At 39.7% G+C, this 26973-nt stretch overlaps 2 protein-coding genes across 5 annotated transcripts in view; one reads left to right on the top strand and one right to left on the bottom strand.

Annotated features, from left to right (window-relative positions):
- LOC119699554 (translation initiation factor IF-2-like) overlaps positions 1–24508 on the top strand; it is a 75497-nt gene extending 50989 nt beyond the window's left edge. For 2 of the 3 annotated variants that reach the window (XR_005256464.1, XR_005256463.1), the window contains exon 3: positions 8622–24508. The gene's annotated coding sequence lies outside the window, so the exon portion shown is untranslated. The remainder of the gene's footprint in view (positions 1–8621) is intronic. The other variant, XR_005256465.1, reaches the window with a different exon arrangement.
- SNX9 (sorting nexin 9) overlaps positions 1–25283 on the bottom strand; it is a 61854-nt gene extending 36571 nt beyond the window's left edge. For both annotated transcript variants that reach the window (XM_038133214.1, XM_038133215.1), the window contains exons 1-4: positions 24947–25283; positions 6815–6901; positions 4253–4327; positions 2969–3091 (exon numbers count right to left, since the gene is read on the bottom strand). In XM_038133214.1, the coding sequence (XP_037989142.1) occupies positions 2969–3091; positions 4253–4327; positions 6815–6901; positions 24947–24958 (297 nt within the window). In that variant the 5' untranslated portion in view covers positions 24959–25283. The remainder of the gene's footprint in view (positions 1–2968; positions 3092–4252; positions 4328–6814; positions 6902–24946) is intronic.
- Between the last annotated feature and the right edge of the window lie 1690 nt (positions 25284–26973).

The raw sequence follows: 26973 nt of genomic DNA, 5'->3' as shown, positions 1-26973 counted from the left end.
GCATTTAGGAATATTGCAATATCTTACTCAGTCTACCAGACTAATCTCTCTACAAACATTTTAGCTTCCACTACAGTGCTATACTCCAGCATCCATTCCCCTTACACTGACACATAATTTATCATTTTTCTTAACTCTCCATAGCCTGATGTGAGTTTTGTTTAAGATTAAAAGCTTTGTATATTGACCTAGTTGGTCATTAAAGTTTTGAACAGGCTGCACATCTGAACTCAAGTCAAAGTGCCTCAGCGAACTCATGATGAAAAATATAAATGTAATTGCAACAAAATTCAGAGTAATACATCTAGGAAGAAGGGCCATAACCTCAAAGTAGGAGATTGCATTCTTATTGAAAGTGGCTCAAAGAGACATGTCAGTATGCAGAGGATGAGCGACTCAGCCTGACCTCCTGGTGCAGTATTACTGGAACCAAAGCAATCCTTCTCTCTCTCAGGTGTTTCTACACCGGGGCAGAAATGTCAAATCTGTCTGTCTCTGTGGAATCGATACACAGAGGAGCAATGTACGTGCTTCACAGACACAAGATCAAAGTCACTGCAGAAGAAAGCTTGCTTTTTTTTCCTGAGAGCAAGAAAATAGGGTCTTGCACCACACAGGCAGAATGAATGGACAGAATTTCTTAATTAATAAGACAATTAGCCATAGAATTTTTGCAAGGAGAAAATGCCTGCAGAAGAGAGTTCTCTGATCTGGGAGAAAGGCCTAACAGTCAAAAGTGGAAGCCAGAACTGCTTAGTATACAAATTAAAATCCCATTAGCAATAAGCCACTAGAAAAAAATACCAGATATTATGTCAGAAGCTGAGGAAACCGGTCTTCAAATCAAGATCTACAATTTTCTAGAAAATGCATATAACCAAATAGCAGTTACTGAACTCAGTTAAAGAAAAAAAAGACTTGAGAAAATGAAAATAACTTTTGACATAAAACCCTGACCACACAACAGAATGGTTCCTTCTGTGGAAAAAACCATGAAAACAGAAGACCTAAAGACACCAGCCTGATGAAATCTGCTTCCCCTGCATCTTGCATGGTCTTGACTACATCCAGGTGCACACTGTCCTCCTCTCTCTCCCTCTCCATGTCAGTAATACAGTTTTACCATAATGCACCATAGTACAGTGGTCCTCCCGGCTATCTCACACACCATTTGAAGGATAACTGAGAGGAACAGGACACTTCTAAGAGTAGGACACTGATGCAAATGTGACAAGCTGTTTTCATGAAGTTACCCTTTTCCAAAATATTTGAAAAACCCCCCAATCTGTATGTATTACAAGGACAGTACACTGTTGATCTTGTGCAAACTACAGTGTAAAGTGACCACATTTTCAAGCTTTTCACTGCTTTAGAAATGCAACTTCCAAGACTAGATTGCCAGAATAATTCTCTATTATTTAAACTATAACAGATACCTTTATTTTAACCTGTTCCTCTGCACAGACAAGATCTTTTTTCTTCTCTTCTCCAAGCACAAGCACCATGTGTTAAGCACAGAACAAGCTCTGACAGATACCTCTATTCCCATTCAAAACATTCTGTGTGTTAGATTAGTAAGTAATTCTTCCTAGATCAAATTAAGTTATGTTTCTCCTCTGAGAAACAGTACTCTCTGATTTGGCAGCAAGTAGCTGATGCAAATACCTCAAGCCTTCTCAGATGCAAAGTTTTGCTAGAAACACTACAGCAGGAAAAAAAATGGGGCAAGGGTAAGAGACAGCAAGGAAGAAAAGAGGTTTCCCACTCTGCATTCAAACTACTGCAATTTTTACTGAGGCAAAACTAACCTATAATCAAAACCTTGGCTCAGTCTGACATTAAAAACTCATGAGGTATTTCATGAATTCTGCATTTAGCCTTACATATTAACTGGGTATCAATTTAAAAAAATAAACATTGAGACAGTCACAGTGAGGTTTGGAGTCCTCTAGTGAGGACCTGCGATCACAGAATAACAATCCTGGCATTGTCCAGCTGACTACAAGGAAGCCCAAATCAAACACTCTATAGTCAATGAACAGCTACATTCACGGTCATACAAAAATGTCCCATGTAGAGTTTTCAAAAGATCTCACTTCATGTCTAAGTCCTGTCGTGCAATTAAGAAAACTAATAACTGATATTTAACTGACCTACAAACCAGGTGTGTCCCCCCAGCTGTTACCATAAGTAATGCCTTTACTTTCCAACACAAAAGACCTTTGCATGCTGCTGTTGGGAAAAAAATGCAGATTTTGTTCTTCTGTTGACCTATGGACTTCAAAATGTTTAACTTCCTACATGTGGGACATGCACCAGTCTGTAGACCATAATAAACCGCTTGTGTTTAAGATAACGTGTCCTTAGATATCTAACCTGGAACTAAATATTTGCTGCTTAATGAACTGGTGCACCAGGCAAAAAGCTATGAATAGAGGAACAAAAACATTCTTGCAGCAAACCGAAAGTCAGCCTTTTCTCCAGCTGATAATGCACGAATTTACTTCGTCTTTTTTAATTCAAGAAACTACTCTTACTCAAATTCTGAGAAAGAAATATATCCATTCACTCTGGCTGCTGATGTATAGATCCTCTAATTGTATAAGACATCAAAAAAAGAAATCTCTGGTTCCTTAATAAGGTTAACATACTAAAAGAAGTAGCTTGAAAATAAAATAAATTTGCTAAGAGTGCACTTACACTTACAGAGACTGAAGTAGTCACAGATTTATATCATTGCAGGCTGGAAAGAATAAAAATGCTCCATTTCTGAAAGCATTAAGACTACTAAATTTTCCAGCAGTGACAGTATCTGAGCGGTCACACACATTATTAATATTCAACAAAAGTGTTCCCTAATGAAAACACAATTATTTTAATTAGTGAAGGTTCACAAATAAAGTACAGCAAGCAATTACGTCAATAAAAGTTTCCATGCCCACAGTGCCCAAAAAACCACAAGACATACCTGATTACTGCTTTTGGCAGCAGAGTTGGTCTGAGCTGTATTTGAAGAAAGGGAATCAAAAAAGGCCTGATCAGCTAATGAGTTACCACAGCTAATGCCATCTTTTGCACCTTCAGTTATAATCTGAAATGGAAAAGGTTGAGAAAGATTTTTCATGCTTCAATTAACCAAATTATGCTTTACCATATATAATCACCCTAACAGTCATGTCACTAGACTTTAATATGTTTGCATATAACTTTTTAAAATTCAAATTCAATTGAACTTTTACAAGAAACTGACATGATACTCTGGAGGATTTACTTCCACACCAGATGGAACTAGGTTGCCTTACAACTACAACATACAAGACAGTTGTGGCAGTGAACACCTATCTATAAATTGCATAGGGATTAAAGGTTATAAATGTAAGTGCCTGGAGACTGTGAACTCAGTGCTCAGGGGATGGATTTGGGACAGTAAGTTTAGAAAGCCAAAAGCTACCAGACCATGAGCTAACCAACTGAAGCAAAAACACAAGGTCATGTGAGCCAGCGTGATCCTGCTTTCCCTTCCCCTCCTCCCCCTTTTGTTTTTCTTTTTTTTAATAAACATAGCACTGCTGAAGGAAGAGAGACACATGCCTCACGAGGCTGCAGGAATTACAGCCAAGGTATTCACCCACCTAACCAGCAACCTGCACACATGCAGACACTGGGCCATCCAAGAGTGTGACTGCAGTCTTCGCACTGCAATCCCATTCCACCCCCAAAACAATACCACTGGCCTTTAAACAACAATCAGGCCAACACACAGTGAAGAGACAACAGAGGGTTTCAGTAAGAAGAAAAGCTGAGTAGTCCCTGGATTTGGTAATCCACATCCCGAGCCCCAGAAATGTGGCTCCATTCCAGATTTATGAGCATGAATCAAGTCTGCCACAGCAACACCAGTGTAAACTTACATTACTCATTTCTTCCATATTTCTATCTTCAGACAGAAAAAAACCCAATTATTGGATTATGAGACCCCCCCAAAACCAAAACATATTCAAAACAACTCATGTTCTGCAGATGAGCTGTATTTACTATTGACAGCTTCCTGTTGCATTTCTTGGTAAACCACTAAGCAGCTCAGGAGCTTCAGATGGTAGGTTTCCACTGGTGTCCAAAGCCAGCTACAACTGCTACAATAAGATTACATATTCCAAGCTTTCTGTTTGAGCATTTCAGTTTGGTCAGCAAACAAGAGGATGGCCTTTTCAGCAGTTCTGCTTTCTTAGTGCTGAGCAGTGTAGTCACTTACCTCAACATAATCTGTTGGAACAAGTCCTCTCTCGCCTTGGCTGTTTTTTCCTTCTAACCAGCCTCCACCAACATCCTAAAAGAAGTAATATAGAAATAATTTATCTAGATGGATCCCACAACATGCTTCAAATAGCTCAACAAGAAGCATTGTGCTGCTGTCAAATGTCAAATGCTCAGCAGGAAGCACTGTCTTGCTGTCAATGTTCAAAACACAGCTATGACTGTGAGACTGAACAAACTCACTCAAAGCTGCTGAAGCAGCAGATACTCGTTTAAACATAATGCAGACTGTGCTGATTTTACACAGCTATTCTGGACGTCAGATTTTAACAAGCATGAAGGGGAAAAATAATTGATTTTTCAGCACTTTTGATCATTTATAAAACCACAATTAACTGTCTGGCCACAGACTGCATATAAACACAGCTATTAGTATGTCCGTTTCAATGAATTAATTTTAATCAACAGACAATAAAGAAACAAGACTCAAAGAATAAAACTGTTGGTGATATCTGTAAAATCTCTGCCTCATTTATTGAAGGTGCAGAGACATGTGATGAGTGAGAGCTATCACCCACAGAAATGTTAAGGCTATTCTCAAGATTAAAAGACCCACATGCCGCGTAAGATCTGGACTCCTTCTTTGCACTTCACATTTCTTTTTAGAAGCAGTCTTATGCTATTAGTTTAGAAAGAACTAACAAAAGTTCAGCACTGATCTCAGTGGGACATGTTGATATTGTTTGGGGTTTTTTAAACACATATTCTACATACACTATGAAAGCTCTGTAGACATTTGCTGTTAAATGAAGTTAATTCCAGGACAACATTATCTGGAATAAGGCAGCTCTGTTTTAAATCAACCTGTTTAGAGAACACATAGCTACATGTCAAGCTAGGTCACAGATGAAAATTGGAGACACATATGCTAGACATCGATTACTAAACTTAAGGTTTTCTTAATTAGCTTTTTAATTTATGTATTTCTTTATTCACAATTTTGTTCTTTCACTTCAACATTTTATACAGTCCTGCACTTTACAGGCACTCCAATAAGGAGAAGCCTGCTTATGTATTCAAGATGTTCTGCAGTAAAGATCAAGCAGTTAGTGAAATAACAACTTGCATTTATTTCCTCTTACATACCTAAAAACTTAATACTCAAGAACACAAAAATAATTAGACATCTCAGATTATAAATTCAACTAGCTTGGTTAAACTGCAAGAGCAATGACATCTTGAGCCAGAAGTCATATTGACACTGCTACACTTGAAAGCAATCATCAGCGGACTTGCATGACTTCAGCTATTGCCATCTAAACTTATCATATATAAAAAAGATCAAGAGCCTTTGCAGCAATTTATCATAGACAGCATAAAAAAAAAGTTTTACTTGGTTTAGAGTATCCTGCCTTAAGCCACAGATGTCTTGGTCAGTGAGAACTAGCTTAAAATAGCTTAAAAGTGGTGATTTATATTTAGTCTTACTTTTGTGAAATGGCATTAAGGTCCTGAATTCATTCAAAATGTTACCCTGCCATAGCACAGCACACTATCCAAGAGGGCGTTGGCTCTGTTAAATATCTGCTTCAAGTATTTAAGATCAGTGGAACTAAAAATTGTCAGGATTACACATGAATCTTCACAGATTCATGTGTAATCAGGATTAGACATGAATTATCAGGATTACACATGAATCTTCTTCTACACAGGATCTTCAGAGAATTGAGTTTATTTTGCAGAATGTGTGTGTTTTACACAAATGGATAAATAAGACCTGGCTTTATGATCAGGTAGTTTTTGTTTGTATTTGTTTTGCAAGGCAAACCTATACACTAAGCCATATCATTACATAAAATTTAAAGCAAAATCAACTAATACTTTGTTACCAAGAGTAATAATTATATGGGACAATTAAAGTACACTGAAATTCAAAATGTGGACATAAATCAAGTGTCAGTGCTGAAAAACCCTATTCATTTAACAATGCCCTGATAGCATTGTGATAGTATTGTCACCACTTCTTCCCTATACCTTGTTCATATTTCTTTAATTATGAAAGGACACAAAATTTCAGTAAAAAATTTTTGTTGCGAGTTCTTTACCAAACTTGGAATGCTGAAGTCATTGATTAAGAAACTCAAAACTTAGAAGTGAACTGGATGTCACATTTAAATGCAAGTGGCAAGCACATGAAAGATTACATACACACAAAATGTGCAATATTAGGCACACAAAAATAGACAAGGCATTCAGATGTACAGGCTATCATCACCATTAGTTCCTTCCTCTTACTTGTCTCTCAGCTCTGTTTAGAGGAATACAAAGCTGAGTACATTCTTGTGTGTGTGGGCACAGTTTGAGAAGGCCCCATCCTCCAAAACATTGCATTTGTTTCCACAAGACTATTAGAAAATTCTTTGTATTCTGTTTTTTTGCTAATTCTTCAGGGAAGGGTTGCCAGGCCTTTCAGACATCACCAGCACCATTTTCCTTCCATCTGCTGATAGAAGTAGGTCAGGAAAGTGCACTGAAGCAAATTCCATCTCAGTTTTCTTACCGGGTTGGTGATTGTGATGATCTCCCCTTCACTGACCGTCAGCTCATTGTTTCCAGGCTCAGCAGCAAAATCATACATAACACGAGCCTGTATGTGGAAAAGAACATAACAGTTCAGAACAGAACAGAACAGAACATAACATGCAGAGGCTTCCATCTTCTGTAGAAGGTTTCATTAAGAAAGCATCAGCACAAATTATCCTTAACTCACAGAAATAGTAAGTGGGGTAAGGCTGAATGTACAAAGAGCAACTCAACACATAGGAAGCTGGCATTTCCTAGATTTGAACTGCAAACTCAACAGTAACAACAACTTTAAAAGACAAAAATCTCATGTGGAGCTTGTTGGAGATAATCTACCACAAGGATTTAAGACTGGTTGTTCTCTGTCATGTCCAGAAGTATATGTACAATGTTTTCCAGGGGAAGAAGGAAAGGTTTCTGACTTTAGCATACAATTCTTTTTTTTTTTTTTGTTTTATACAAGACATATTCCAACTCGAATTTGGGTAAAGGGAAGTAGTTCACAGAGCAAGCAATTCAGAAAAAGAAAAGCAAGTAACTGCAGATCTAAGTAAGCACTGCTGTGCGTAAAATGTAATATGTAAAATTATGTTTTGAGACTCTATATGGGAAGAACTATGCAAATGCAGAAACAAGCAGTGAGACTAGGCTTGTTATTTCTGGCATGAGAAGGGAGGAAAAAACAAAACAAATCTAATTTTTAAGTGTTTAGATACACAAAGGCTTTGCTGTGCACTGACTCTGCTATTACACCACATAAAGAAATGTCTGAAACATTTGGTTTTACTAATAACATCATTCAGTGTACAGCAATGAGTTCCTTCTTGTACTTGGAGGGTGAGGGGAAGGAAAAAAAATAACCAAAAAGTAATATTTTCTGTCAAAGGAGACAATAAAATAATTTCTGTTGAAAGTAAGCTATGTGATAGGAAAAAAATTACTGACAGATATTCACCATCAAGTGATAGGAAAAAAATTACTGAAAGACAGATATTCACCATCAAGTCTTGCCTGTCTCAAAACTGCAGGTTTTTATAATCCTCACCCAGACACAACTTCTGAACAGAAAACCAGAGGAAAACAACTTTCCACCCCCACATTTTAATTTCATGAGTATCATGTGGAAATACTTCTGGCTGGTCAAAAGATACTTTACTTCAGTGTAAATAAAAACAGAGCTGAGAAAAAATACACATGTTTCAGCTGTTCAGCTGACAAATCTAATCCCAAACCATGTGCACAACAAATTGAACACTTGGTCTTCTCCACTAGAGCAGCACAACATTGCAGAAAACCATGTGTCCTAAGTACTCTGAATGCTCCCTTGCATGAAAACTTTCCCCTTAGAATGGAGGCTTTCAGCACTTTCAGATTATGCCATGCAAAACAGAGATGAAGAGGCAAAAACTGTGTTCAATAATAACACTGACTGCTTTCTTTCCAGCAGCACATCTGGCCTCCATGGAAATACAAGAATAAGCTGCTTTACTTTCCTGAAAACTGAAGAAAAGCAGCACACCTTTAGAAATACAAGAACATTTTAAGCAGGGGTGTAAAAAGCACCACTCTCCAGAGCTCTTCCCTCAGCAGAAGCAGATGGAGGTGTTGAACATGTCCTTGTTCCAGCAGGTTGCCAAAATTTATCCACTTTCTGCAAGTCAATTTAACAGCACTCAGATGCTGGGCATCTAAATCATGGGAAAAGCAGCTTTCTTAACCAGGGAATCTTCTTAGGCTTTTTCAAGTAATACACCATAGTATTAAATTCTCGCTTCTATTCACAGGAATGATGAGAGTTTACCAGAAAAAAGGCAACAGACAAATTTTATCAGCCTTCAGAAAAACTGGCAAAACATCCCCAGTGATGACCAGACTGGAAAGGTAAAATGTATTTCTGTCTAATAAAAGAACAGATGCAAATACTAGATTCTCCAGATACAGCAGTGAAATTAAAGTCACTTAGGAAAAAAAATGGAAGTATTCAGCCCGTAGAGAAAGAAAAAATAAGCGATACATAGCATTTAATAAAGTCTTTATGCCAAAGTCCACTTATCGACCTGCTCTGGATGCCTGTTTCAAAAGTCAGAAAAAAGTAGAAAGCAGGGAAAAAATTACAAACAAACCTTGCTAGATACAGTTTCAGAAATTGAAAACAAATTAAAAAAAAAAAAAAAAAAAAACAACAGCCAATTTGCAATGCTACAAAAATGGATTATTACAGAGCATTAAGAATTTGAGGTACATCTGAAATGTGGTCTGTATATTGACATTTCAAATCCATTCCTCATCTTTTTCTGCCAGCACTCTTCATTTCACCTGCATTTTGTAGGATCACTTGCCTAGGCTGGAAATTAAGACCTTAAGAACTTCTGGCAAGTAAGCTTTAACACTATCCTCCTACTGTTGAGTTTATAAACTCAACCAATTCCAAAGTAAAACTAAGTGACTAAAATGTTTTTGCCCCAACTATTAAGTGTATAGTTAACAATGGAAAACCCCCTAGGCTTTCCCTGGGCAACCCCAAACCTATTTAAATTTCTGACAATCAGTACCAAAATACTGTAAAATGGAAAATGGTTTGACTTTCCAATAAGCTTTTTCCTTCTTACTGGCCATAAATATTGTGCCCAAGTAGCAGATAGAACTTAAAAGTTCTATCTACCTTTGTAATTCATGCGAATTTGCAAATGGGCATGGAAAAAAGCATTTAACAAGAAAAGGATTTTAGCTCCTTGGAACTGCAATACACACACTGAATATTAGAGCTAAGCTTAGGGACACTTTGAATATTCATAAAATGGAAATCTCTGATGAATTCCAGATCATTAATCTGGATCAGTCCAGATTAATGAACACCATGAAGACAACTTCTTCAAAATACAGCTTAGAAAAAAAATTGTTACAGTAACTGTTGTGTTTCATATTTACTTCTGATTATATACAAAAGGATCAAACAGTCCAAGAACTACAGGAATTTCAGAAATTAAAATACTTTGTTAGTGGAATAAAGGCCACTGCTTCTTTTACAGAATACTGCAAACATGCAAAACAAGAAAGAACCATTAACAAATCTATTAGCTATAAGAAAATTAATTTCATCTACTGGTTGCATGTATATCTCCCCTCTCCAACCACCACCTCTGCTCCAAGATACGAATGGTTCTGGATTCTGAAGTTGTTTTGTCAGTTCCTTTGAGAAAAAAATCCTGCTAATCCAAAAAGCTTTAACTGATTTCATTGACAGAGAGCAGGCCTGGGTCTTGCACTGTAAGCTACTGCCTCCCTTTGCTCAGGTGGCAACAGAGCATCTCCAATGGGAGTTTGGAACACATCCTGACATCCACCTCATGCTCCCTTGTGTGAGGAAAGCCTGGCATGGCTTAAGCGGAGCTCTGCCACAGCACATGGCAAGAGGGAAAGGGTTCTCTGATCCCCAGCATCTCTGTACCTCTGGCATATACTGCAGCTTCTCCAGAATGAGAGGGAGCCAGCAGTTTTGTCTGCAAGTCCAAGATGGGGGAAACCAATAAGAGTTAAAGGAAAATTAGCTTTTCTGCAGTATGGATATAGAATTTTAGATTGTAATAAAGGAAATAAAAAGGAAACTGGTAATTCTCAGTGTTGTATCAGTATTCTTTGGAGCTTGCTCTATCTGCTGTAGTTGCACAACTGGACTGTAGTTTCCCACTTTACAGATTTACTGACTTACTACAGTGTGAAGCCTCCCAACATTGAGCATTGTAATCAATAATTATTATTTTCTATTTAGAATTATGATACAATTGTGCCCAGGAATATTAAAACACCAAAGATTCCCCACATTGAAAAGCAGTATCTAGATTAGCGAAATATTCCTCTGCAGGCCTGGAGCAGACTTCACTTTCCTCCACTACTTCTGTCCAAGTTGAGTGCTTCCCTCTACTTTCTGTAATACTAAAAACCAAAAGGAAAAAAACCCAACAACAAAAAACTGAGATTAGTAACCAACTTATTTCTGAAAGCAAATGTAAGACTATGCAACTCTACCTGTCAGTGTTAAGGCTCTTTAGCATAAATAAAGTGGGAAGGAAGTTGTCTAGCAAAAGTCATTAAAATAAATTTCCAATAAAAGGTTACACTGTTGCTTCACTAAGTTACTAGATGAATAGCCAAGGTCTCTGCAGACATCCTGATCCACTGGCTCCTGCTGGATGCCCTTCAGAATCTTCAAAGAGGTGATAAAGTAACAGAAACACCTACTTCTCATGAGAAGAATCTTTCTGCCTTTTCCAAGATATTTCACTCAAGGCTAGGTTCAGATAGAAAAGCACCTTACCCCAAAAGTGAACAATCCTGATGTGCACAGGGCCACACTTGCCTGCATTACAGTTCAGCTGCAGCAAGGTAGCTCTGTCATGGAGAAGGACAGCGGAAGCCCCTGTGTATTCCTCACCAGCCATAAGCAGACAGGCTAACAACAGCTAATGCACATCAGTTGTGCTCAGAGCAGCTTTTACAACATCTTCCCTGCCTCAGCCTTCCTTGAGACAAATGATCAACGACCCACACAGAATGACTATTGGTTTTTCTTTAAGTTCACACTTCTGAAGCAAAATGTTTTTGTAATGCCGGACTTCCTGACTGCAATGCAACAGTTCTGCATCAAAGAATGCTTTATAGCACAAAAATTAGAGAAGCACCTAAAAAAATTGGACACATGTTTGAAAATGCTTTTCCTATGCATAGGGCTTCATTTGTATTAGAAAAAGATCTAGCATTACACCATAGATTCATCTGTTTCAACCAAGTGTTACAATTTAGGAAACTTGTACCACAACTGCTTTTCTTGGTCAGCTGACAGTGGCAGATAGTACAAAGGAAATATCCATGGAAGTTTGATAGCATGAAATTCCCATAACTGCACACATTTTTCTTCACAGTTGGCACTTCAGCAGTTCAGAGCTTCAGCCACCCTGCACTGCTCTTGTCAAGAGACAGGGATTCACAGGTTTAAATTGCCTGGTGCCACTGTCAGAAATACAACTGCTGTATCACAGCAGCAAGATGGCAACACTTCATCCTGGTGGCAGCAGTTCCCATATTGACAGAAAGAGGATCAAATGCTGGATTTCTCTTTTGGGAAGTATATGAGCAGATAAATGCAGGTTTCTCTGAAACCACTGGAGGAGCAGAAACCATAATTTGGGAACCCTGGCACAATGCCAAAAATAAAATAAATAATTTTTTTAAATGAAGCCAAGTTAATCATTAGCATTGGCTCTAAACAAGTCAAAGTCCTCACATTTTAAATGGTTGTGTCAGTAAGAAGACTTGAACTTTTCTTCTAGGACAGCAGCCTAAGCTTTTAGCTGGGATGAACAACAAAGGGCTTTTGGTCACCTCAAGTAACTCCAGCAACACATCTGGTATGAATAAACTTCAGAACAGCTTGCTACAAAAACTGCTTCAGTAAGTACAAATATTCTTCAGTAGGTCTAGTAAGCCTTTGAAATCTCCTGCTTGTGAAATACTGATAAGCACTATGTTGATCACACCTGGAAGCACAGAAGAGGAAAATGCATTTATTTCTTCCCAGACTTCATTTTATTAGTTATCTTCCAGAAGCTTTTTGGATGTGGGTTTGGTTTTTGGTTTTTAGTACATTTTTTGTGAGGTTTCTTTCATGAGGTTTTTTTTTTTTCAGAATTACTTTTTGCCCACAAATATTGCTTTTAGAAATAAAATACAAAAAAAAAAAAAACCCACCCAAACAATTAACTTAAAACTATTTTTGCATTTTCTTTCCTGTACTAATCTTTCACAATAATTTGCCCTGTGATTACTGTCTGTAAAAGACTAGTGATTTGTAGGTATTTTACTGCTTAGAATAAGTGCAAGACATCTGACTTGCTATCAGCTGAAGCAGAAGCCTTAAACCCCTTGCTGTTTTCACTGTGCCAGTGAAGCTCCGGGAAGACACCGGGTAGGCATGGATCTATATGACAGCTTAACCATTGTTTTGTCTCACCATTCACAGACTACTTAAGTTGCCATGTTTTAATCAATGCATCTTTGAAAAAACTCTCTACAGATCAAAACACATGCTAAATCCCTCCGTGGAAATTATAGGAAATTCTGCAAGAAGTTTAAAAGGCTGTTGTCCAAAATGCTGAGAAAAACAGTAAGAATACCGGAATACAGACAGGAGCCCCCCATGTCTTTCCCACCACAGAGGACTGGGGACACCAGCTTTCTTCACACAGTGCCTAACATTTAGGTAGATTTAATAACTTCCCTACCCTTTAGCCTGAAATCTAAGCTCATTCAAAAGCTAAGTGCCCCAAGTCCAAAGAGATTTTCACTGCATCATCTGCAGCACTGAATCACAGAATCATTGGTTTGTGTCAGACTGACCTTAAAGATCATCTTGTTTCAACAAACCTGCCATGGGCAGGGACACCTTCCACTAGCCCAGGCTGCTCAAAGCTCCATCCAGCCTGACTTCAAAAATATAAAAAACATGTATACTACTAATGAAGGAAACATCTGGGCTATGATTTGACAAAAAATGCCTTTTCATTTTAGTCCTTCTATCAAACTCTATCAGACTGCAAGGCAAAGTGTGCATTTGGATAGCCTATGCAGAAATATCAAGTGGCTCCTCAAGTGCTATGACTCTCAGCCTGGAGAAGCAGCTACTCTCTGTCCTGACTGTGGTAAAGAAATGTCCACATGTTCCTCTCACAGGCTTTCCTAAGAGACAAGACACAAACCAAAAACTGACAATAGAAGAATAAGAGGACACAAGGGACACTGTCTTCTAAGACAGACTCCTACAGAAACAGTACCTTAGAAATGCAAGAGATTGTCCATTATACTAGCAACTGCCAGTAAAGTGATAAAGATTTATTATGAAGCAGACACTAATGTTTATCTTTTTAACTACTATAGAGAAACTGGAGAAAATATATATTGCTTGTATTGGGCTAGGCATCACTTCTTGTGCATGTGCTCAGCAACAGCTGCCTAGAAAACTAGCTTGAAGAAACTGGAACATTTTATACTATGATTTTATTAAACAACAAGCAAAAAATAAAATTCACTTGTTTAATTAAAACCTCCCTTTAGTATTACATTTCTTTTCAATATGATTTTGTTTTGCTTTTGGCAACATCAGAATTAAAGCAAACTCATCCAAAAAGTAAAACTAAATTCAGTAAAGAACTCAATTTCTGGATGAAGAGAGGTCACAGTATTCAGGTATCATTACTCCAAGTTCCCTCACCAGCTCTAACTGCTGGATCCTCACATTACTCTACAAATTCACATTAAAAATGTCTCTTGACCTGCTGGCTCACTTTCCTCTGGGCAATTTTTCAACTCTAAAATAAGTTCACTAGCCTGCAGCTAATAATTTGAAGTCAACAGTACTGACTATAAGCATATTAGAACTAAATTAAACACAGACAAAAATCAAAGAAACAAAGGACTTGGGTAATTTCTTCCCGCTACTAAAATATGTTTGCAGACAGATGCAAAACTCAGAAGTTGCATGTACCTACAATACTTCAGGCAGGTACTTAATTAAGTATCTATACTGGATTAAAAGGTCTATCTCGTATTGGAATTGACAACAAAATATGAAGTGTTTCCAAAAAGTACAAACCATAAATATGGTAATATTTGTGGTTTATATGGTAAGGGAAGGGGAAGGCAATACTCAATTCCCACCAACATGCATGTGGTTTAAACCACTGGCACTTCTCAGATTGGAATGAAAATAAGTGTCTAGGCAAGTTTTCAATTGTTAAAGAGACTTGGACATATTTCCTGTAGTAATAAAGACAACAGCTTACTAGCCACTTCAGTAACTTGGGCTTTTCTCAGTGAAGACACATTAACTCTTCAGATCTACCACACAGGACTTCACTGTCTTGCTGAAAGTAATTTTTTGGTCATGAAAGACTACGTGAATTTAGTTCAGGCTAGTCCCACTCATTTTTTGTTCCACATTTTATTTTTGATTCATAGAACATGAGCTTCTTTACAGCTGTCTACCTGTCAGCAAACATCACCACACCTCAAAGCCCAGTGAAATGTGCTCCTGGCCAGCATTACAGGCAGAATGCACATCAAGAACTTGCATTCAAGTGAATTCCTACTCAGGAAGCCTCTTGTTCAACTCAAGCATCTGGGACTAAAAGTCATTGATGCAGAATGAGGTCTAAAATAGTTATATGACTAAGATCTCTTAAGAGTGTTAGAGTAAAACAGATCTTAAAATTGTAAGATGTTAAAACCAATTACAGCTTCTTTCCATGCAGTTATAAGCCAGGTGGGTAGATAACCATGCCACAGAGCATGAAAAAAGCAAAGCGAAAACTGTGATGTTTCCTAGATTTACAGCAGTGCTTAAAAATATTAAAGTCTGAGAATTATCTATAAGCAGTTCAGTGGTTTAAAAAAGCAGCATATTTTCAGAATAACTATTATGCACTACTAAAAGAGGTGCTTGGTTACATTTTGGTGTGTTCATACTGACTTATTTATGGGGTCTTGTCAGACCCAAGAACAGAATCTACATGCACCCAAGCAACACTGAAGCAAGGAAAATTCAGTTGCAGAAATACATTCAAGAAACCCATGTGATTTAAAGATATTTCCAAATACTGACTCAGATACTCCTCTGAATCACATCCGAGCTTTCTGCTGGGTTAAGCACCTTTTTTCTTGTTTAAAACATTACTTACAAACTAGTTATCAATTAAAAATGTACTGCAAAACTCCTACCATGAGTGAGGAACTCCAGTGATGCCAGATCTTTTTCAGAAACAATTTACCGCACTGCTCCAAGTGCCCAGCCTTCCCCATGTTTTTTCTTTCTGAATACCAACCTTTCCCAGATCCTCAGATAAACTGGGGACTCAACAATTTTGAATTTGATAACATTAATTCCAATTTCACCACGACTACAGCAAGTAATAAATGCAGCAATTGCAGCATGGGTTTGTATTTACAGATGTCAGGCAGGATGCATTTATGTCAAGTGTGATTAAAATCTCTGCCTAGATTAATCATTACTGTATCTCTGAAATCAAACTGCAAAACTTGCAACTGTTTGCTGAACCAATATTTAATGGCGTGTTTCAGAAGCCTGCTGTGCCAAGTCCCCTGATGTTTGCCTGAAACTTTAGGGCACGGTTCTGTCCCCAAAGAACAGAGCCAGGAAGATGTGAAGGTTTCAGAAAAAGCCAGCAGCATTCACCAGAAAAATTGCCACATTGTGGCCTACTCATTAAGACAGCTTGTAGTCACAATAGTGCTGCCTCTACAAGAGCAGAGATTAGAAAAAATTAGTAATTATCCTAATAATTGGAGAGGCACAAAGTTTCGCTAAGGTTATCGAGCAAACTTCAAGTCCTTTCAGACTCTGCACACTATTACACATTGTGGATCTCAATGTACCACATGCACAGGCCACTCTAGAAGCAAATGAATACCTGGCAAAGCAAACTAAGTGCATGTTAAAATGATGCTGCTTCAAATACACTTCATCCATAAAATACAGAATGGAACAGCTGTACTACTCTGAAGTCCCCAACACTGGTAAATATTAATAGGAAAACATGCATGCTCACTGAAAGCAGTTGGGAAGGAATCTGAAATGCACCAGGATGAGCTCTCCACATGGAATTCTGCTAAATTCTCTGTTACTTGAGTAACCAACACTAATCAACATAGTAGTGTTTTGTTATATCTCAGTTCTTATTAGAAACACTACTTTGTAAAAGCCTATATTTACTTTTATTTTATGAACAAAAGTGAGGAAAATGTTACATCAACATAAATGCATTACCATTTTATCAGAGGAAGCTTCTTTACTCTAGAAATGGGCAAGGTTCACATTTTTTGGGTTCTAAAGTATCCAAGCCTACAGCTATTTTAGGCTTTTCTATTGGCAGTGTAGAAAAGTACAAGGCCCTGTAAGATTACAAACTTTATTTCATGATAAATGGCAGCTCGAATAAGCAAAGCCCAGTCATTAGACCTGGCCAGAAAACACCCAGCACTTGAACTGGACATTAATGACCTGCAATTTAATGCAACGTGCACACCAGCAGTGTAGGCATATCCCACTTTAAGACAAAGACTTAAAAAAAAGAAGAAAAGGAATGCCTGGACAGATGCATTTAATAAATAAAAAAACAAACCAAGAGGTGTAATGAATGACAGAACTGGATTAAGTCACGCGACATTGAAAGTTTGACAGAACACCTCACAAACTTTTCTTGTACCAGCAACATTTTACAGTGACAGAAAGCATCAAAGAAGCCTGAAAAGAAAGTTAGAACTTCTGCTTCCTTACGAATTACTAGAAAATTTGGCAGCTTGACAGAATGTGACAGAGCTGTTGATAAAAAAAAATGTAATTCAACAACCTTCATACAAACATCCAAGACTGTGGTCTAGTTACTTGCAGCAAGGAAGATGCCTAATTTTGTATTCCACAAGCAATCATTTTCAGAAGAAAAATATAGGGCTATTAAGGAAGGAAATTACAATACTGCTGAAAGAAGTGTGCTGTAACTAGGTAAGCACTAATTACATTATATTATCATATGTAATTGCAATATTCAGTTACTGAATTAAACCTTGACCCCCCCAAAAAAAGAACCAATGCAGTGGAGGAAATAAGACATTTAAGCTTAGCTCTCAGATCCTATGAAGCTATAAGGTGAAGCACCTCATCAGTCATCGCCTTACTGCTGCAGAAAGATGAATTGTATAGGCTCTTCAGGCAATACCAGAATTTTAATAAGAACTAAAAATAAACAATAAATGTAATAGACTTATATCAATTGTCTTTCTTCTGGAAACCACTTACATAAACACCATAGAGGGGAAAAAACCCCCGAACCTGTCATACAGAAGGGAGGTACAGTTTAAAGTTACTCTAAGAGAATTTTTATAGCTGTTCTTGCAAATTAGCCCTTTTGTTCTATCAACCAGGAAAGCAAACACTTTGCTTGAATTGAGATGACAACTAATTTTTGCTCTGAACATTGAGAACTGCAGTCTCAGAAGTCTGGGAAAAGCAAAGCAAGTCCAAAGCCTATTGTGTTTAAACAGAGATACCATATGAATACACAAAATAAAAGCACAACAGTTCCCTTGCCAAGGAGGAGCAGATGGCAACTCAGAGCAGAAGTCAGTAACTCAATGACAAGTCATAAGAAATAAGACCCATCAACCAGCTCTTCACCATTCTCCACTTTTTTACAGGAGTGGGACTGAATTATTTCAGCTGGGCAAGTCCCACTTGCAGAAACCCTGGGCCAGACATGGCTGCCACTCCTCAGAAGCAGCTGTTTTGCCTGGACTCCCCAGAGACCTCCCACAGGCTGCACTGCCCATCTTCTCACCACCTCCTCCTCCTTCCAGCCACCTATTTTGCACATTGGAAACCCCTCCTGTTCAGTGGCTTCCTTTAAAGGGCAGGACCTGGGGGAAGAGCTGCTCTAAAACACAGGAGGAAATAGAGCTTTTACCCACAAAAAACATGTTCACACACAGAGTCGCTGGTTTGACTTCACCCAGCACACTTCTATGTTACCCAGCACACTTCACCCTGTTACCAGCAGTGCCGAGAATGGCTCATGTGCCCTTCATACCATGTCCCAAATGTCTCCTCACAACCACTCAACAGCTGGACCAGGCTGCATAATGGCAGCTCCCTACAGGAAGAGCTGTTCCTTGTGCCCTTCTCCCCTTACTGTGGGTCTTACAGAGGACTATCTGCAAAAGTTAAATGATTCTGGTCTTAATGTCTTTTTTTTTAATATATATATTGTTGACAGAGGTGTCTTATTCATACAAAGCTCAAAGATTAAGAAGGCTTGGGAAAGAAAGTGATAATGCTCAGAGCTTAAGTTAAATTTTCCTGTAAGCAATATGCTTTTTTTTCCTCTCTCTTCAGTAGCACTTGAATTTTGCTTATTGGACTACTACAAGATTGTTCTATTGTTTGAACTTTCTGTTACTTGGGAAGCTCCTTTCCAATCATAAACTGCTGAGAAAGCAGGAATGCAACTAAAGAAAGTAAAAGCACAAGCTCTGATTTTCAGCACTCTGAGAAGTGCAAAGTGAATTCGGAGAAATTGTAATTGTGAAACACGCTTTGAAATAGAAGAGGTTTAGCTTTAAATGCTGAACACTGCAATAGCTATTTACTTAAAATTATTCTAGATATCTAAATGCTCATCTGTCCTACTGGAGGGCTGGTTGAAACAAATCACTCCCACTATTTTACAGTCTCTTCTCTATTACCTGCTTTTAAAATGTTTTGCAAGACTGCTCCCAACACCATAAATGTTTCAATTGCTTGTAAATTTAATACAGGAGGGAACTCACATATTTGAAATGGCAAAATTCTCAAACGATTTTTATCTTGGTAATCATTGTAAACTCTGAAATTTGCCAGATGCCCTAATCAAATAAGGAGAGGTTTAGTGAATATTCACACACTCTTCTAGGACTTTTTTCAAGACCTGAAAATCTGAGGAGGAAGATAGTTCAGAGGAAAACCTTGAGAGAATGCAGTAAATTAAACCTTCTTATGAAGCTACAGTTAACTGTAAAGCCTTATTTCTGAAGTAATACCAATATATGGAGAAATTGTACCAGAGTGAAAGCCTGAAACTCTGAATCTATAAACCAGATGTAGCTTATGACATTTGATATCAGGCTTCCTTCTCTTTGGCTCCTGTAATCATGTTTTTAAATTATGACCTCTGATAATGAGTCTCTGATGACTCTGCCTAGGTGCTCAAAATAACTTTGAAAAACTGAGTCAGAGGAATCATTACTCAAGCACAGCATCACTCAGAATATTACCAGCTCTCCAGCTTTCCAGCACAGAAATGAGAAGCCTTGAACTGGTAATTGCTGCAATGTAACATAAACCACATATCACTGAACCTTTAAAAGACCATAAGGCCAGACAGAAAGACAAAAGAACAGAAAACCTGCGTCTTCATAAGATAACTATATCAGTTCTCATGCTCATCCTAACATCTCGCTCCTCCAATAGGTCAGGAATCTGCGGTTAATCTGCATTACCAAACATTTCCCCCTTCTCTAGTCATCTTGTAGCCCCTTAAAAAACAAACCACTAAACTAAAACAATCTAAAAAGCCCCAGGAAGTATCCCCACATCTACTTAATACTAGCCCAAAAGACCCAAACAACATTTTACATCATTAGATCGTAAAATCAAAATCATTACTTCAACTAATAATTTTGTTCCATCACAACCTACATACACAGATCACCTGTGATCTCATGTTTTGTATTATGTCTTGTTTTGCTGAATTTAAATAATGGAACATGTTGAATGGATTATGGCATGATCTGCATAGAAGAGGATCATCCCAACTCACAGATGTCTTAAGATTTATTAACTGAATCTTCCCTTAAGATGAGATTTACGAAAGGAGTCTGTTTCCAAAGCAAGGACAAATCAGAATGTAGATTAACACAACACGAAGTCTGGGTATTTTGGAGGATTTAGCACAGAGGAGTGCTACACTTCCCAGCTGCAAATCAGAACAAGGAATTGTTTCTAACCAACTCAAGTGATGGTATAAAGGAAAATGTGGGACTTCTTTGGGAAGCCTTACACTGCTGAGAGTAATAGAGAATGAAAAAGAAAGATGAAAGGAAGGATACAAACTTAAGGATAATAATATTTAAGGCTAATGTGTTATTACCTTTCCCTCCCTGAAATTTTCATATGTAAATCATGACCTTCCTTCACCACAACTACAAGAACTATGCGGAATTCAACTATACCTGGCCAGTGGCATTAAAAGAGAAAACCCAACATGATCAGATGGACAAAAAAGCCTTGAACAGCATTTCCTTGTTTTAGAAGTACTGTTAAGTTGTATCTTCTTTAAAGAACAGAATGTTTAGTCTAAGCTTTCATCTCAAAGGACTTCCTCCCACAAAAAAGGGCCCAGTCCTGAAAACAGAACCAGATAAATGAGTTCTCAAAGTACACAAACCATTGAACAATCAAGAACATAATGGTGGGATGTAAGTGCCCTTAAAGTTATAAAGAAAAAAAAACTGTTGGTATTGACAGTAAGAGGGGCCTAACTTCACAAAGCTTATCAACAACTGCCTTATGAAATACCTCTCTTGGGAAAGCAATGTCACCAACATCAACAATGTTACACCAATAAATCAGCTCCTAGTTTCAACTTCTAAATTAAAACTCTTACCATATGTTATCAGCACAGGTTCCAGAAGAACTGGAAGAACTGTCTTGCCCATAGCCTATTCAGTTCTCTCACTTCCTTCTGAAATCAGGGCTTAACAAATGGCAAAACATCAGCCTTTTCAAGAAAAGGACTTGCCTACATTTTAAAATAATAAATAAGTTTAAAAATAGGCTAAGGTAGGGAGAACGTTGTTTAAAAGCCAGCATATTGCTTCCTGACATTTCTAGCTCTCCCTATTGAATGAAGCTCAAAAACAAAAGAAAGGACATGAGTAAAGCTGGGACTTGGCAAACTCTAGCGGGGAAAGAATATGAAAGGCCAAAGAAACCACGAAGGAACGTACAGAAGAATGACAATCTCATCTGTGGCTTTTGTAAGCAACTATGACAGAAACATTTACCAAACTGCATCTTCCTTGTGACCAAGTTTAGAAAATTTTTTAGGCTCAGGCACTTTCTGTGTCATGCCATTTGTGACACAGTTAAAAATAAGGAATTTGTAAGGTTAACTCTGCTTCTGAAGGAAGCATCCAAAATAAAAGTATTTAGCTGAAATCATCGGTTCTTAAATGTGGACATGAAATTGCTTTACCTCTGAAGTCCGGTTCAGTTAAATGACTGTGAAACTCTAGAAGTCTCCTAAACAACCTTCTTTTTTTCTTATTTTGATAGGGTTTAACATTTGTTTCAGTTTTTAGAGCACACAACCTTGAGCAAACCACAAAGCCCAATGCCAAGCTAAAGTAAGGATCTAGCCAACAGAAGAACTGCCTCCAGAAGCCTCAGATCCTCCATTTCCCATTTATATTTTCACCCTTCTCCGTGAAAATCTCCTGCTGCCCACCCAACCTTCTGTATCAGCTCTGAGCAAGCTTTCAACTACTGCAACTACCTAGAACTGGAGAAATGACGCCACTGTTTCCATTCTGTGAATATTTTTACTGTTTCAGCAACTTACTGTATCTTAAAAACAGGCCTGACAAGTGTTGGAGTAGATTCCTGGGATGTACATACAGCATGGGATGAGGAGCAAGAAAGGAGAAGGAGCAATGGCCACTGCTAATTTAGCTCACATCATCAGAGACAGCCTCCACAGCCTGCAGAGTGCTTAAGGCCTACAGTCACCTCACCTGTTTTGACAGAAGACTCCCTACCAAGTTGCCAGTTAACAAATATGCTAGGAAAGCATCTGTAAAGGCTTCTTGGTATGAAAATAGTAGTCCTTTCCCCTAAAAGTGTTTATTGTTTCAATAAGAAATGCATTGATTTTGAATGGTACAGAGAAGAGCACATTACACATACATGAAAACTCTAGGAATTTAATTGATGTGGTTTATCAAAGTGGGAGCAAGAAAACTGGTCAAGGATTACAAGCTAGCTATGGAAGAAATCCCTATTTGCATCCTCCACCTCACAAAATCTAACAACTTGATTGAAGCATTTGTAAATCTTGTAGAGAAAATGATAAATCTGAAAACAGAAGCTGGGCAAGTTCAGATTCCAAAGAAAGAAGCATCAACAGCAAGATGGTTTAATAACAACAACAACAACAACAACAGACAGATTGGATTTTCCATCATTGAAAGCATTCAAATCAAGACTGAATTTGCCCCCAGCCTTCCTTAGAAAGTATATTCAAGTTTAAACAGGAATCAATTCCGGAAGCACTAACAGCCTGTGCAGCACAGGCCAGGCCAGATTGTCAGTCACCCTTATCAGCTATATAGGATTTGACACCATTAAAGTTCAAAAATTCATACTCCAGACAACTACTTACAGTTTATGTTTTTTAACATTTCATGTAAAATACAAATACATCTTGCATATTTCTTTCAAAAAGAGGCAATTTGTGAAGGAGCACAAGCAGAAGGTGAGAAATTTGTTTACAATATAAAAAACAAAATTTACTTTCCAAATGAAATGGTGACTGGTTAGTTGGCTGGGCTCCTAAAAACTGCTTTTTCAGCCAGTTACTCCCTTACACTGCTCAAAAAGACAATATATTCTTTACTATAGCTGATGTCTGCACAATGTGAAGAAAATAAAATCCAAACCAGGGCAGTTTGCAGAGAGGTACCCATCTCCTGGGTAGAGCTCACAGAAAATAAAGTAAGCGTCTCTTCAGTACTGCTCAGAGTTACCAGCATAACAGAATAATAGCAATAAAATACCAACTCTTTCCTGACTACCACTTACCAATTTTAGCTTTCAAGTCAAAGTATATTACCATATCTTGCAACGTGTAGAATAAAAAAAATTGCACCACCTGATTTTAAGCCAGTCTGGATTAGGAAGTCAAAAATTATACGCCCTTCCGTCTGGGGCCATAATGTTTCCAAAAAATATTTAATGAAAAGCAAAGTGAAAGTTTCCAAATGTATGAATAAAATGGATCGCGTGTTCGGCACAGAACACAGGATCCCATGAGGACAGTGCACCTCAAAATGAGCTGAGAAACAGTACACTGGTTTAGTACAGTATCTGCCTCACACACTGTGTATTATGTAGTATATACCCACCAGAAGTAATTTTCTTGCTACCTCGTTAGATTGAGTAAAAAATATTCATACACACATCCCATGAATTACTGGAACCCACCAATGTAAAAACCAAGTCTATCAACAATATTCTGAAAGCTCAACAGAAACATAAATTTCACTATATTGACTAGATTCACTGTATTTTTAAACTGCCTAAGTGATTTTGAAACCGAAAATCAAGTTCTTGGTGCTTTGGAAAAAGTTTATCCAAACATGAGCCACCATCAGCTTACATGGTTACAAAGACAGCAACTTATACATTAAATCTGACACATTCAAGATGTGGAATTTCTTCAGCGCTGAGAAGAGCAACATAAATAGTGCACTGTGTGAGAACCGCCTCAGTAAAAGGAAGTTTTTTAAACTGCTGGCCAACCTAATGGAATCAGGTGACTCAAAGTAATACTTCAAATACCAAAAAAGTCTTCCTGAGATACTTAGACAAGTCACAGATGAGTTGCTGGTGCATGTTAACTCACACCTACACAAGCAGAGATGCTTTCATCAACCAATATAGTAAACAAATATTGTTTATTTAGAAAGAGGCCACTTTCAGATAGGATGGGCTAATTTTGACAGTTGCATTAGCAGCAGACACTGTTGAAGAACTGAACAAAACAATTTAACTTCCTGTCTTTTTTTTTTTTTTTTTTTTTTTTTTTTTTGCTGTTGGGTTTGTTTGTTGTTTTTTTTTTTTCGCGTATAAAATCACAGCTTATTACTAAGAGGTCGCGCACTGCGGACTCTGGGCTCCCACCAGAGACACGGCACGGCCACCCCCGGATGCCACCGAGGGGGTCAGCATCAGCTGCCCTGACGCGCTGGGCGGCGAGGGGCGAGCGGGCCGGGACAGCCGGGCCGGGACAGCCGGGCCGGGACAGCCGGGCCCGCCGGTGCCGAGGCCTCTGCCAGCGCCCCGCCGCTCCCCGGGCTCGGTGGAAGCGGGGCAAGGGGCGCCCGGGCTGCAGGAGCAGCACCCTCGGCCTCCGGCGGCTCTTCGACCCTACGGTCGTTCGGCCGAGGAGCGGGGACGGAGGGGCACAAACACAGCAGAAAAACAACTTTCCCCCGCCCCGGAGTCGCCGCCGCTCCGCCGAGCCCCGAGCAGGGGCCGGGCAGCGGCGCCGAGGCCCGAGCGCGGCGCTCCCTCCGTCCCTCCCGCGGCCGGCGGCAGGCTCCGGGGAGGGACCGGCTCCTCGGAGCCCCGGCACGCAGCCCGTCCGCCCGGGACCCCCGCCCGCCCGGCCGGGCCCGCTGGCGCAGAGGGCGCCCCGGCGCCGCCTCCCGACCCCCGCGCGCTGCTCACCTTGGTGGCCATGGCGCTGCCGGCGCGGGCTGCGCTGCCGCTCTGCCCTCCCTCCCTGTCTCACTCTCTCTCTCCGCGCCGCGGCTGCTCGGTCGCTCGGTGTGTCCGGCCCGCCCGCCGCTGCCGCTGGGCCGCGCAGGCGGCTCCTCCTCAGCGTCCCCGGCCGCCGCCGCCGCCGCCTCCTGGGGGCCGCTGTGCGGCTCAGCAGCCAAGCGCCGGCGCTGGGCAGGCGGGAGCTGATGTGGCCGCGCCGCGATGCCCCCGCCCCGGCTGCCCTTTCCGCCGGCTCGGCACCCGGGGGCACTGACGGGGCTGTTTGCCCGCAGCCTTTCCGGCAGGGCCCGGGGGAAGGAGGCACCCGCTACGCTGCGGTGATCCCCGGGGGAGCCGCCCCGGCCAGCCCCGGGGGCGATGGGGGCGGGCGGACGGACCTCGCCCACCCCCCCATGCCCTCAAGGGCTTTGCTTTGTAGTCAGAGTTCGGCCTCAATTTCTCGCTCGCGTGGGGGAGATAGCCCGCAGGAAGGCGTTATGTGCCCCTCGGGTGCCTTTGAATGGAAATTTCAAAGCACCCATACAGCAAGGAAAGCAATTTTTCCTCGGCCAGGCTCCATCCACGGCTGCCAGGATACGTTGTCCCTGACCTGTTTCGGCCGAGCCTTGGTGTACAGCAGTTATTAGCAGCAATAAAGGCACCAAGGAGCTAGCTGCTCAAGGTCGGTAGCGTTCTTGTTGGGCACCCCATGACCATCTCATAAAAACTACCTGCAGCCCCACTTGACTTCCAGCCTGCAGGAGAGATGAGATAGGAGGCTAAAGCAAAGGGAATTTGAAAATATGGTTATGGTGGCAGTGACCACACAAGGTACTGCACCATACAAAAAGTGCAGCTTCTTGTTGATATATTTATAGTGCTTGGACTGGAATCAGGAGACTTCCTTTTTGTAGAAGGAAATACACAGTGTAATCATCAGGGACACTAGGGAGAGCCCTAGGAGGCAGGTAGGCTGTAGGGAAACTGCATAGAACTCTACATCTATATTTCCTTGTCCATAGAATTACAAGCTTTTTTTCTGCTATTGGTATAGTTTCTCAGTGAAAGCTTTATTAAAAGGTTGGGTTGGGTTTTTTACACTGGAAAAAATTTTCCTAGTTGGACCTGTAATATAATTTCCATGGAAAGTGAGGATGAAGAAACAAGAGGAAGCTGGCTGTTCATTTGCCACCACTTTTTGAATGATTGAACTAGTTAACTTCAGAAGTTTTCAAACTAATTTTGCTTCTGTTTTTAGCTTTTTCAGAATTCAATTCAATACAACATTTCCAACTTCCTACTCTGTGTAACAGCAGTACCTGAAGTGAAACCTTTCTGTGTGGCTCACAAGTGACATTGCAGGTCACCACCTTTAAGCTAGAGTATTGTACTTAACATCAGTTTTGCCTTGTGGTCCATCAATAGACTGGCATCTCGTCTACCTTGCAAGCAAAACTCCCTGAAGGTGGCTTCATTTCTGTACTAAGACACCCTGTTCTTCCACTTTCTCAGCAACAATCTTTCCAACATGGCATGTTTTGATCCAGCCCTTTAGTGAACATCTTATGAAAAGGGGAGAAGTATGAAACCCAGGGACCCAGCACTGTGTCCTTTAGGGATCCCCAGCTGATACGATTGTGAAGCACCCTCTGTCCTTTCTCCAGATGCTGCTTTGCTATGTGAAATATAATAAACTTGTGGCTTTAGCATGAGCTTGAGTCTGTGTCATTCTTTACCTGTGGTCAGCACAGCTGCCAGAGAAGTTTAATGTGCAGCTGCTACCCAGTGTGCTTCAGCAGAGCTCTGCTTGCCATCTGAGGAATGAAGAGCACAGTCACGATTTGTTCAGCCTCTCTGTGTGCTTAAAGCCTCCACAGTTTTCCACTGTGAGGTACTCCTGAAATGGCTTACTTGACAAGTTTGAGGGATAAAGAAAATATTACCATTTCTCTCAGTGTGAGAGAATATTCTGAGAAAAAAAAATGGGATTTTTT

Source organism: Motacilla alba, chromosome 3 (genome assembly GCF_015832195.1).
Source record: "Motacilla alba alba isolate MOTALB_02 chromosome 3, Motacilla_alba_V1.0_pri, whole genome shotgun sequence".
NCBI lineage: Eukaryota > Metazoa > Chordata > Aves > Passeriformes > Motacillidae > Motacilla > Motacilla alba.
The sequence above is the reverse complement of the archived record's forward strand: the minus strand, read 5'-3'. Positions and strand labels throughout refer to the sequence as shown.